The sequence below is a fragment of the Nansenia antarctica genome, assembly GCF_963989245.1.
Source record: "Nansenia antarctica genome assembly, chromosome: 8".
Classification (NCBI taxonomy): Eukaryota; Metazoa; Chordata; class Actinopteri; order Argentiniformes; family Microstomatidae; genus Nansenia; species Nansenia antarctica.
The window spans coordinates 17,485,313-17,497,812 of NC_137678.1; the positions used below are offsets into that span (position 1 = coordinate 17,485,313).

The window sequence follows — 12,500 nt, forward strand, 5'->3', positions numbered from 1 at the left end:
CTAGTTAAAACACTAACTAAGACACTTTTTTTCTCCATTATCCCGATTATTTATTCAGCCAAATTCCACATCCAGAGTCTCTGATCACCTTAGATTACATTGAGATTGAGATTGAGACACCTCATCGTCTGTCAAAAAGCAGAAATCTGAAGTGCTAAGGCATCCTTTAGAAGGGATAATTCACTAAATACTAGGTACCCCTAGTTAACACACTAACAAAGTTAATACACTAGCTTTTCCTCCATTATCCCGGTTATTCATTTGGCAAATTGCACATCCAGGGGGGTATTCCATTAAAGTCGCTAAAGTAAAATCCAGGTTTATTTTTGAGAAGTCTCACGAGACTGAGGTGAGGCAGGTATAACAGGTGAGGCAGGTATAACAGGTGAGGCAGGTATAACAGGTGAGGCAGGTATAACAGGTGAGGCAGGTATAACAGGTGAGGCAGGTATAACAGGTGAGGCAGGTATAACAGGTGAGACAGGTATAACAGGTGAGACAGGTATAACAGGTGAGGCAGGTATAACAGGTGAGGCAGGTACTCACCTTGCAGGCGTCTGGTCTGAAGGTGTACACGGCGTTCGGCACTTTGGCGTCGATGAACCTGAAGAAGTCCTCCGCCTCCTCCTCCGTGACCAGCCCCGCCAGCTCCCGATAGGCCGGGTCCCCCCGCACGCAGATCTCTGATTGGTTGGTCACCGTCATCAGGAAGGGGAAGTTGTGGCGGACGGCCCGGTGGACGTTGGCTCTCTGGTGTTTGTCGGGGAACAAACCCAGGGATAGCTCCTGGTTGGCCACCTTATCTTCCTCTCGGTTGGCCATCTTGTCACACTCTCGGTTGGCCATCTTGTTATCCCCTTGGTTGGTCATCTTGTCACACACTTGGTTGGCCATGGTATCATCCTCTCTATTGGCCATCTTCTTCTTTTCACGCTCTTTGGTGCTCCTGGCTTCTCTCAGGGCAGCGGTGAACTGCTCCAACTCTTCGCTGACAGACGGACCCAACAGTAAACTCAGGTCGAAAACGTCTTGGCTGGGGATGTTTGTGTCGCCACCATCCCCATCCCCATTCAGACTGGGTCCTACGTCTTCTCCGACGTCTCTCAACGTGTCTTCTCTGATTTCCTGAGGCCCACGTTTAGCCCTACCTTCCCTCTTCTTTGGGCAGGCTGGGGGGGCAGTAACGTCGGGGGTTAACACCAGACCTTCAGAGGTGCTGCTGGCGGGTTGGGTGACCAGCTGGCCGTGGATGTCGATCTCCGTGACGACGAAGTCCTTGGTGGAGTTCTTGATCGTCCCAAAGAAGCCGACGTGGTCTGACATGTAGAACTCTGGCACGCCGAGCACATCCTCCTCCATGGTCATCTCCTCAGATAAAGGCTATGTTGTCATGTTGGGAAAACAGATGACGGTACAGAATGTGATTATATGATATGACACAACTAATAATAATAATAATAACCGTTATTTGTAGAGCACTTTTCCTGCAAACGTTGCAGCTCAAAGTGCTTTAACCTATCCACACAGCATAACAACAATAATAGAACAATTGTAATCAATAAAACACACAATAGCAATAATATAAACTACATAATAAAACAAGAATAAACCATACACTCCAAGGGGCATAGAACAAAGATAAACACATACAGTAAATACATATTCAATATATACAAATATATAGAATTGAGAATTAAGTGAGTGTTGGGTTAGGCCGTCATGCACTAAAGCAGGATGACAACCGTCCTTACCAGTTATGAAATGCAGGGGACACCGTTTCTGGATTAATGTGACATATCACACTGATATTCTGATTGTATTTCTGCACAGAGATTGACTAATGTGTCGTCTTTCATTCATTCGTCATCTAACTGTTGCTTTGTGTGATGAGAAACTGTACTGTACGCCCTAAGACGACAGATCTAGCCTATTTCTTTCTATCTGTCTGAAATAAACAAACCCACATGTTTCTTCAGCAGCGGCACGACTCCTAGTTCCGGGTCATGTGACTTGAAGAGGGCGGAGTTGGCGTTCCAAGTTCTTAAAGGGAAAGTACTGTTATTATTTAAATGTCTTTCGTTCTGTTTTAAAGAGTTGTTGATTGGTCATTTCATTTAACATGTTGTCTTTATTAGGTCATATTATTTTTTTTAGAAATAAAGGCTGAATAAATAAATAAATAAATAAATACAAACACATTCGGCATATAACGAATGTCTGTATCTACTTTGTGCTGTTTAACAGCCTCATCCTCAGTTGAACCCAATTAACCAACATGATTTATTCATCATAAGCTTTTGGTTTCCATGGGTTTTGTGTCACTGCAGGCGCCAGTAGGATTAACAACACCTGTCCGGACGGCATATAAATTACCTGAGGACCTCGGTAATATATGTTTTACCTGGGGTAATTCGGTAATTTTTATCCCGTCCGGACCGACCATGTCAGTGATTTACTCCGGGGACCCCAGTAATTATTCCGGCTGGAATTACCTACTGTGTTTCAGCAAACCCTGAGGTCCTCAGGTAATTTTATTACCGTCCGGATTGACATGTCAGTAATTGGTACGCATTGCATGATTTTGCGCGATATTAATACTAGAATTTACCGTTTTGACCGGGGTAGCTCTGTGCAAACAATGGATGTGGATGACATTATTAACTCCCTTGAATCTCCACTATCGGATAACCAAACCACTTAAAAGGTTAATCGACGACGACGATGTAAGTGACGATGGACTGATTTCTTCTTCTGAACCAGTTCTAGCGAATTTACCTAACATTAGCTTGTAAACTGTGCAGTTTGTATGGTCTGGATCTAGCACTCTATAAATCACGGTGTCTGACAACACACAGGGATGAAGTTAGGGGTGGGAATCGCAAGGTAACTGACGTATATGATAACCGTACAATATTACCCCCCGATAATCTATACATTGTAAGAGAAAATTCATCAACGATACATCCCAATATCTGTTAACTGATATTTCATAACGTGGTTCCAGTGTTAGCAGCATTCGGCAGAAACCTTCGTTTTCCACACCCCTGTACCGGCGAAGGTCCTTGAATGAATGAATGAATGAATGAGCCCTCGGGGAGTTAAAGTTTGTTTTGAAATATAATCGTTCGAGACTTTAGATCTCGTATCTGTTTTTCCCCGCTTTGCGCCATTTCAGCCATTCATCTTCTTAATTTTAATAACATCAAAACATTCTGATAGAACATCGACAAGAAACACATAACTACACATAATTAGATGCTCACACAGGGCCAAACGCGAACACATCCCAAAACGAAAGTATTTACAAATTATGAGTATTTCGTGATCGTTAAACTGCTGTTTATTATATCGTAAAGTTTCGTGTTATGAAAAAAACGAGTCTGCGAGTGGTGTCGGCTGCGTTCGTAAATTCGCTCTGGAAATCTGATCAGCAGTCATGGAATGCCTCTTGTCCAATCAAATGACTTGTTGTTGCTACACGTGCGTTGTGTTGTGGGTCTGACAAAATATCCGGCGGGAACAGCTTCTTCTTCTGTGATGTTAAATGGCAACTTGCACGCGAAACGCAAACATGCATGGAGATTTTTTATTCCATCCGGATCGGTCATTAAAATCACTGGGGTCCTAGGGTAAAACAAATATTACCGAGGTCCTCAGGTAATTTATATGCCGTCCGGACAGGGCTTTAGGGATGTCAAATGCAGCTTAAATCCTCTGGGTTCATTTCCACAGGGCTGGCAGTAGCCACGCCCACCAGCTGTGCGTCATCACAATTTTTACTTGACGCTGTTGCCATTGTTACATTCAGTCATTTGTTTACGCTTTGTTTTCAAACAAATTATCTCCAGCGACTTGGCTACTCACCACTCAACGACAGATTGCCATTGTTACATTCAGTCATTTGTTTACGCTTTGTTTTCAAACAAATTATCTCCAGCGACTTGGCTACTCACCACTCAACGACAGATGTCAGCTGTGGCAATTCAATCACTCACCCAGAGCTCTGAAACGGGTGGATCTGAAATGGATACCCTACTGAAGTCGAGTTGTCCACTGGTCTGCTCGGTTCCGATCAAACGGAGGTAAACGTCGGCTTAGTTTCCAATTCTTCTTTCTTGAAGCGCAACACTTCACCAATTAGTCCACTCGCCCAAATGAGCTAGTCTTTGACTTAAATGTGGTGACTGTTTCCTCCTTAGTCACCGCGACTGTTGAACTGCAAACTTTAGTTTAGGGAGTTCCAGAGAGTAGATGCGGCCACGCTGAAGGCTTTGTCCCCAAAGGTCTGTAGGTTGGTCAATGGCGGTCAATGATGAACCAATATCCCCCTGCTCTGTTTCAGGTACCGCTTCATCAAGCACATGCCCCCACTGACAGAGGAGCAGATGACCCGCAAACCGGCGCTGCCTCTGAAAACACAAAGCACTCCAGAGTTCTCCCTGGTCTTGGACCTGGTGAGTGATATGCACAACTTGGTTTTAAGTCACAATCTCATATGTCCTTGGAAAATATGTCAATTTGTTTACATTTGATTTGGGAGTGGTGATTGCCTTTGTTATGATGTTAACAACGCGGTGTTAATAAGGTTCATTTGGAGTCATTTTGAGATTTCGTCATTTGTTGAGAAATTCCTTGAAGAACTATATAACTGTTAAAATAAATAGAGGCTCTTTCCTGTTGTGTTCCATCAGGATGAAACGTTGGTGCATTGTAGTTTGGACGAACTAGAGGATGCTGACTTCACCTTTCCTGTGCTTGTCCAAGACGTCATATACCAGGTACTACTGCCTGTGACATGTTCTGTGATTGTCATTAGAGAGGGGCGGTCTTCACTGACCAGGGGGACATGGTTGGACATGGTCTCAGTGAAGTTTTTCCTTCTTCTGAAGGTTTATGTCCGGTTGAGGCCATTCTTTAGAGAGTTCCTGGAGCGTATGTCTCAAATCTATGAGGTGAGATTCTCATTGAACAAAGTTTATGTCTGTATAACTGTATACATGGCAAAAACCAAACTTAAACCTGCTCACTTTAACACAATTGTCTTATTCTTCACAGATCATTCTCTTTACTGCCTCTAAGAAAGTGTATGCAGACAAATTGCTCAACATCCTGGATCCCAAGAAACAGTTGGTCAGGTCAGTGAAAGCACAAGTTTATTGCTGTATACCAACACAGCTTTTGATGTAAATCATAGCTGAACAGATTGTGCATTGTTTCTTAGTTCTGAGACCATCCCTGCCATGTGAATGATCTGGTCAAGAGTTGAATGGTTATTCCCCCTCTCTCTTTTACAGGCATAGGTTGTTTCGTGAGCACTGTGTTTGTGTACAAGGAATGTACATCAAGGACCTCCACATTCTTGGAAGGGATCTTTCAAAGACGATAATAATTGACAATTCACCTCAAGCCTTTGCTTATCAGGTAAGCATTCAATCACTTCTTCTTTTTAATTTCCCTCTAGCCTCTCACAGGACTGGTTATTTGATTGAAAGTCAAATCTACTTTGTTTTGAACCTTTACAGCTCTCCAATGGGATTCTAATCGACAGCTGGTACAATGACAGAAATGACAAGGAACTCCTGAAGCTGGTTCCCTTCCTGGAGAAGCTTGTGGAGATGGTGGGTACTCAATTTAAATCCGTCCATCTACCTAATCTAATAGCAACATCTTTATAAATCCGTCCATCTACCTAATCTAATAGCAACATCTTTATATATGGTAGTGTGTATAGTATGACCGTATCCTGTCCAGGATGAAGTCAGTGCAAGTCGTTTGGGTCTGTTTTTATTTTTAACGTGTTCCCCTCTTTTGCAGAATGAAGACGTAAGGCCACATGTCCGAGAGCGTTTCGTCTGCATGACCTCCTGCCCTCAGACTGAGCGCCCCGACTCTGGGATCCAACACAATGGAGATTAGTTATTAGCTATTTCTCTTTCTTTTGTTTGGTGCTCTACCTGTCTCAGCAGCAGCAGGGGTCAGAGAGATACTCTAGAATCATCCAGTAGCAGGGGCATGTACTGTACTGCTCTGCTAATCCAACAGTACCAAACAAAGACAATTTGTTATAAACAGACTCATATAGGACTCAACAATAACTGAGCATATGAGGGTTGATAAACACATAATTTTACAATTATTTTTTACAATTTTACTAATTTCTGAATTTCATCTTGTCACAGCATCTCTGGACTAGTCACTGTAATGACTCTGTTTAATAGTCTATGTTAAGTGAGCAACAACAACAGCTTCAGTCGTTTTTTCATTCTATTTTATTAGAATGTATATGAATGAATTGAATACAAATATTGTAATATATATGTAATATGTATATGAATGAATTGAATGAATGAATTGAATACAAATATTGTAATATATATGTAATATTTTATTATATGTTCATGTTTCTTCAAATGCAGACATTTCCAAAATAAATAAGGACTGCATTTCAACCACACAGGTCCTTTGCTAGTTTCAAGGTCATGTAGCTAAGACATTCACGGGATTAAAAAAGTGAAAAGGGAATGCACTACTCCACCAAGACAACAACCAGTGACAACAAAGTAAATAACTCCCTAACTCTACATGTGCATTGGCCTAGAGTACGTATTTTATTGAAACATTGAAATAACATGTTATCTGGCCGATTAATAAGGGCACACTTATGATTACATAGACGGCAAAATGGGAAAACTGCATAACTACCATTGGTTATTTGCATTACGATTCACAGAATCCATCAAGCATTCCTTTATGATTGTATTCTCAAGAACAACCAGTTCAAGGAGTGAGAGAGAGAGAGAGAGAGAGGGAGGGAGGGGGAGTGAGCGAGAGAGAGAGAGAGGAGAGAGAGAGAGAGGGAGGGGGAGTGAGAGAGAGAGAGGGAGAGAGAGAGGAGAGAGAGAGAGAGGGAGGGGGAGTGAGCGAGAGAGAGAGAGAGGAGAGAGAGGGAGAGAGAGGATAGAGAGAGAGAGAGAGGGAGAGAGGGTTGTCGAAGACATCAAAGTGAAGCGAAAAAGAAGAATCAACTGACTCAAATGGGGATGTTAAAATGGATTTCTGTCTACAACTACAGCATTGCCATTATCCTTGAAAATGTGTACAAAACACCTCAATCTTTTGAATTTTTTGAAGCTATGTTTGAGTATAAGTATATGTTTGTATACTCAAACTAAACTGTATACTCCAGCAGAACTGTACACCCAGAGCAGTCCTCTGTATTTTACTGGCTTCTCTCTGGAGTGACTTGTTTATTCTTGAAAGCAGGTGATGTTCTGGAAGATATTTCATCTGCAGCTACAGTTTTGAACTGATGGAACTGAATGTTATGCAGTCTTTGAGTGTTAGGACCTTATGGCTCCAGACTCATTTGAACAGGAATGGCCAGTCAAACCTGTATAATATACTCACCCAATTACATGTGTATATACAGTATGACATGTATATACATTTTTTTTCTTCAAGGTTTTTAAAACCTTTTCTTTAGCTTCTGAATTTTAGTATGCATTCCTCTGTTAGTTGACTGCCTTTTTAAACCAACACAAATATTTCAGTGTGTTTTGTTTGAAGTTGATGCTACAGAGCTGCTTTCCTGTTGTCTGCCTGCAATTTTTTGTTTCTGCTTTAGTCCATTAAATGCAGTTGTGGTCTCTGTAATAAGGTGCGGTTTTAAAATGTATCTTTGGGAGGACATGTTTATGAAATCATGATGTTTTAAGGTTATTATGTAATGTAATCTACTAGTATAGGGTTTCAATTGAGTACCCTTAAGCCATAGGATGGCCTGATATTAATTTAGAACATTTGTATTTGAGATTCCACCCAAGACGATGTTAACCCATTTGAGTCTAGATATGCATCATTCCACCTAGTTTGGTCTGGTCTGGGTCTGACCTGGTGTGGTCTGGGTCTGGGTCTGGTTTGGTCTGGGTCTGACCTGGTGTGGTATGGGTCTGGCCTGGTCTGGTCTGGCCTGGTCTGGGTCTGGTCTGGGTTTGGGTCTGTGTCTGGTCTGGTCTGGGTTTGGGTCTGTGTCTGTGTCTGTGTCTGGTCTGTGTCTGGTCTGGGTCTGGGTCTGGTCTGGGTTTGGGTTTGGGTCTGTGTCTGGTCTGGGTTTGGGTCTGTGTCTGGTCTGGGTCTGGGTCTGGTCTGGGTTTGGGTCTGTGTCTGGTCTGGGTTTGTGTCTGGTCTGGGTTTGGGTCTGTGTCTGGTCTGGGTTTGGGTCTGGTCTGGGTCTGGTCTGGGTCTGGGTCTGGTCCGGTCTGGTCTAGCCTGTGTCTGGTCTGGTATGGTCTGGTCTGGTCTGGTCTGGGTTTGGGTCTGGTCTGGGTCTGGGTTTGGGTCTGATCTGGGTCTGGTCTGGTATGGTCTGGGTCTGGTCTGGGTCTGGTCTGGGTTTGGGTCTGATCTGGGTTTGGGTCTGGTCTTGGTTTGGGTCTGGGTCTGTGTCTGGTCTGTGTCTGGTGGAGGTAGAAATGCATTAAAATGAGCCCGTCGGCCAATGTATGCCTTTGCAGAGTCACACCTGGTACATGGTCTAAATGGTCTAAAAACAAACTATGTTTGTTTGCAGAAGCTTAATGCAAATAGACTGAGCTCTGGTTGCTGTTGATACTGTTGCCACGGTAATGGACCCACTTCCTGCTAGTCCAAAAACCTCAAGCTGGACACAGAACTGGAAATAAAATAAATAAATAAAATAATGACAGTTGACCAAAAAAGCCAGGCAGAGAAAGAAAGTTCACACGTGTGGGATGTGATTTAAATATCGTTTTTAACATTTCTTTCACTTTCTTTAGACATTTCGATTCATAGAAAAAAAAAAAACGTTTGAGACATAACATGATAGTTTCTACTACTTTGATTCATTCAGGATGAAACACATAATAACAACAACCTCTAACACAGGAGATACGTGTAGTAGTGGTTCATTGCCTTTTATTTAACAGTAGACTGGTCTTCAATGACGTTACTACCTGGGAATCACATCACACTCTTAGACAACACGGCTCTACCTAGAACCAGAAAGACTCTCTTTCGAACCTCAAAGACTACCTAGAACCAGAAAGACTCTCTCTAGAACCTCAAAGACTCTCTATAGAACCAGAAAGACTCTATAGGACATAGAACCAAACAGGAAGCTCTACACTCTTAGAAAAAGATGGTTCCAAAAAGGTTCTTCATTTGCCCCCGTAGGGGAACGCTTTGAAGAACCCTTTTGGGTTCCACGTAGAACCCTTGTCAGAGAAGGTTCTAAAATGGAGCCCAAAACGGTTCCACGTCGAACCCAAATGGGTTCTTCAAAGGTGTAGTGTAGAACCCTCTTTTTTCCTAAGAGTGTCCATAGAACCAACAGAGGTTCTAGGTGGGAGCAAAATGTGGTTCTTTGGCTTTTCCCTTTAGGTCAGAGGACGCGTTTTCGTACCAAAAATGTTTCTACAGCAAATGACAGGAAACCCAGGTTCCTCCTAGAGAACCCTGGAGAACCTGCTTAGGTCCGAGGTCCGGTGGCAGCTGTTTGTTCTAAGAGTGGCACAATCCCTTCCCTTCATTGTGGTTCGCACGCACGCACGCACGCACGCACGCACGCACGCACACACACACACACACACACACACACACACACACATTGTTGTCGGGTGGAACAAACTGCAGCATTGTGGTTCAGACGTTGCATATATATGTGTGGAGCTTCATTTAATCAGACGGACGAGAGATTACGTGGAGTGTTGGAGAGTCTGACTAATCTGAGATTATGGAGATTACGTGGAGTGGATCACTGCCGTGAAATGCACACACACACACACACACACCCTGATTGATAAACGGACGATAATATCTTTCCCTCTCTCAAAACAAACAAACAAACTAACTAACAATAGTAATTGCTTTTTTGAAAACAGTTGACACTCAGTTCAGGCTGTGGTGCTGTTGGGAGCCGAGCCTCACTCACACATACAGTACGCAATACAGTACGTCACGGCATAGAAAAATAGTTTCTCTATGAGTTTGTTATCTCGTTAAAAGAACAGGGGACAAATTTTTTTTAATTCACCCAAAAAAATAGCTTATTTCTACCTGATTTCTTATTTTTTTTCAAATTCATTATTCGTTATCTTCATTAAATCTATCTTAAAATCACATTGGATTTGGATGGATGAACACATTGAGACATACAGCATACTGTATATTTAAATAAAAAAAAAACATTAGGCCTATCCTATCCATAACACCCATGGAGCCCCCACACATGGCCTGGTGTCTAACCCCAAAAACAAGCTCCCTAATCGGCTGTCCTCAACCCTTGGCCCTGGGGGCGTGGAGGATGTGGAGGATGTGGCTCTATGCATTATTGATCGACCTGCACCATTACTTCACTATAGACCTGCTGGAGCATCTTCAGCACTGAAGGATGAACACCAGGGGACAGGACTAAGGTCAGAGGTCAAATCAATAGCAGAAGCGCTCACTGGAAAAACGACAGGATGGGTGAGAAGGTGTCTTGTCTTTCCTCTCCTCTCCTCTCCTCCTCCTCTCATCTCACCCCCAGCCCCCCAGGTCAAGGTTCAAGGACTGCACTTTAAACATTATTATTCTTTTAAAAATCAGAAGAAAAAACTAAAACAGTGTAAAAACATTACAGTTCTAAAGGGAAATGTCTTCTTCTGTCAGTCAGTGAAATGCTCAGAGTGCGTTCGTTCTGTCAGTCAGTACATTCCTGTGTATCGTAAAATGCGTAAAAGATACAGTACCTGTCTGTCTACCTAACAAGCTACAGAGGTCAAAGTTCACAGGTCTGAGGAGGTTATTGGTATGGCTTAGTGTGTTCTGTTCTGTGTGCATAGATGGTTCTAGATCGTTCTACTAGGGAGGGGGTATTCAGGTTTCTACATGGGTTCAAGGGTTCAAGGGGTTACCATGGTTACCAAGCAATAATGTTTCAAATAAAGGGTAAAACCTTTCCTATATATACTACGTGGAATGTTCCATTGTGGACTAAAATGGAGGGGTGGTTTATTTTTTTTCTTCTTCCTTCCTTCCTTCGTTCTTTCTTTCTGTTTCTGTTTAATCAGCCTCTCCGTCCCCGGGGGGGCGTGTGATCCTGCGGCCCCCCCTCTTCCCTGGGGGGCCCCGGGGCTTGGCGAAGGCCTGCTTGTGCGCGTGCTGCTTGGGGTGCACCTCCTCGTACAGGAAGTCACCCGTCAACTCATCCCCGTTGTCGATCTCCAGCTAGAGAGAGAGAGAGAGAGAGAGAGAGAGAGAGAGAGGGAGAGAGAGAGAGCGAGAGAGGGGGAGAGAGAGAGAGGGAGATAACCTTTTTTAAATGTCTTTTTTTTTTCTTAAAAATGTCTTTTTTAATAATGTATGTAAAGCACTTTGAATGGACCTATCGCTAAGCCACGCCCCAAAATAGAAATTGTCCAATCATATCACAGCAAAAGTCCCTACAGGCAGTGATCTTTAAAAAACATGTCTATTACTTTCTGTGGTAAATCAGAAATCTGAAATTTGCCAACTCCCGCCATTGTAAGTCATTGAATGTCATTCAGTCACGGTCAGTCAGTCAGTCACTGTCAGTGAAGCGTTGTTTGTTTGTCCCGAGTTTTCAAAGGGTGCGTGGCTTAGCGATAGGTCCATTGCCCCTGTTGTATGAATGTGCTATACAAATAAACTTGCCTTGCCTTAATAATTACAATCATTTGTATTCATAATTAGTTTACATTTATGTCATTTAGCAGAAGACGCTTTTATCCAAAGTGACTTGTGATACAGTAAGTGTATTTGTCTAAAGTAAGTGAATCAACTGTACAATAGTTGCCGTACGTAGAACCTTCGATAAGAATCAGTGCCATCGGCAGTAACAGGGCTAGAGAAAGGAAGAAGTAGTTGTTGTTTTTTATGACGTCAGTCGAGGTAGAGAAACAAAAGACAATGGTACTAATGTTGTAGTTCCTGTCTGTGTGTGTGATGGTTCTGTCTTGTGTTCAGACCAGGGGGGTATTCCATCAACGTCGCCAAAGGAAAGTCCAGGCTTATTTTTGATAACTCTCTAACTTATGAAAATAATGCTGGATGTTTTGATAACTTTTTCACGAGACTTATCAGAATAGCGATGTTGATGGATCGTGTGAGTGACGTGTGATGGAGCTTCCTGTCATGTGATGGAGCTTCCTGTCACGTGACCAGCAGCAGGCCCCGCCCACCTTCTTGGCTATCTGGATGCGCAGGTTGTTTTCCACGGTGTCGATCAGAGGGTTCTTGCAGCTGGAGTAGAGCATCCTCTCTCTGATGCTGCACTTGTACCCCGGCATGGAGTAGATGAACACTGCACACACACACACACACACACACACACACACACACACACACACACACACACAGACACAGACACAGACACAGACACACACACACACACACACACACACGCACAGACGCACGGACAGACAGACAGACACACACACAGATGGACACACACACGGACGCACACACCACACATACACGGA

General features: G+C 43.2%; 3 protein-coding genes across 3 annotated transcripts in view; 1 reads left to right on the forward strand and 2 right to left on the reverse strand.

Moving 5' to 3' along the window:
* pus7l (pseudouridine synthase 7 like) overlaps positions 1 to 1,359 on the reverse strand; it is a gene marked incomplete at both ends in the record, with an annotated part of 9,570 nt that extends 8,211 nt beyond the window's left edge. Inside the window, one exon of the mRNA XM_080538128.1 lies at positions 547 to 1,359. Coding sequence (XP_080394254.1) covers positions 547 to 1,359 — 813 coding nt within the window. The remainder of the gene's footprint in view (positions 1 to 546) is intronic.
* A 2,664-nt stretch (positions 1,360 to 4,023) lies between these two features.
* On the forward strand, positions 4,024 to 5,879 carry LOC308163960 (CTD small phosphatase-like protein 2-B; the record flags this gene model as incomplete). Its single annotated transcript, XM_080538129.1, is given in 9 exon segments — positions 4,024 to 4,082; positions 4,343 to 4,454; positions 4,692 to 4,778; positions 4,890 to 4,952; positions 5,056 to 5,135; positions 5,295 to 5,421; positions 5,523 to 5,618; positions 5,815 to 5,845; positions 5,848 to 5,879. Coding segments are annotated over 9 exon segments (687 nt in total).
* Positions 5,880 to 11,061: 5,182 nt separating this feature from the next.
* Positions 11,062 to 12,500, reverse strand: part of twf1b (twinfilin actin-binding protein 1b) — a gene marked incomplete at both ends in the record, with an annotated part of 16,561 nt that continues 15,122 nt past the window's right edge. Inside the window, 2 exons of the mRNA XM_080537519.1 lie at positions 11,062 to 11,226; positions 12,201 to 12,322. Coding sequence (XP_080393645.1) covers positions 11,062 to 11,226; positions 12,201 to 12,322 — 287 coding nt within the window. The remainder of the gene's footprint in view (positions 11,227 to 12,200; positions 12,323 to 12,500) is intronic.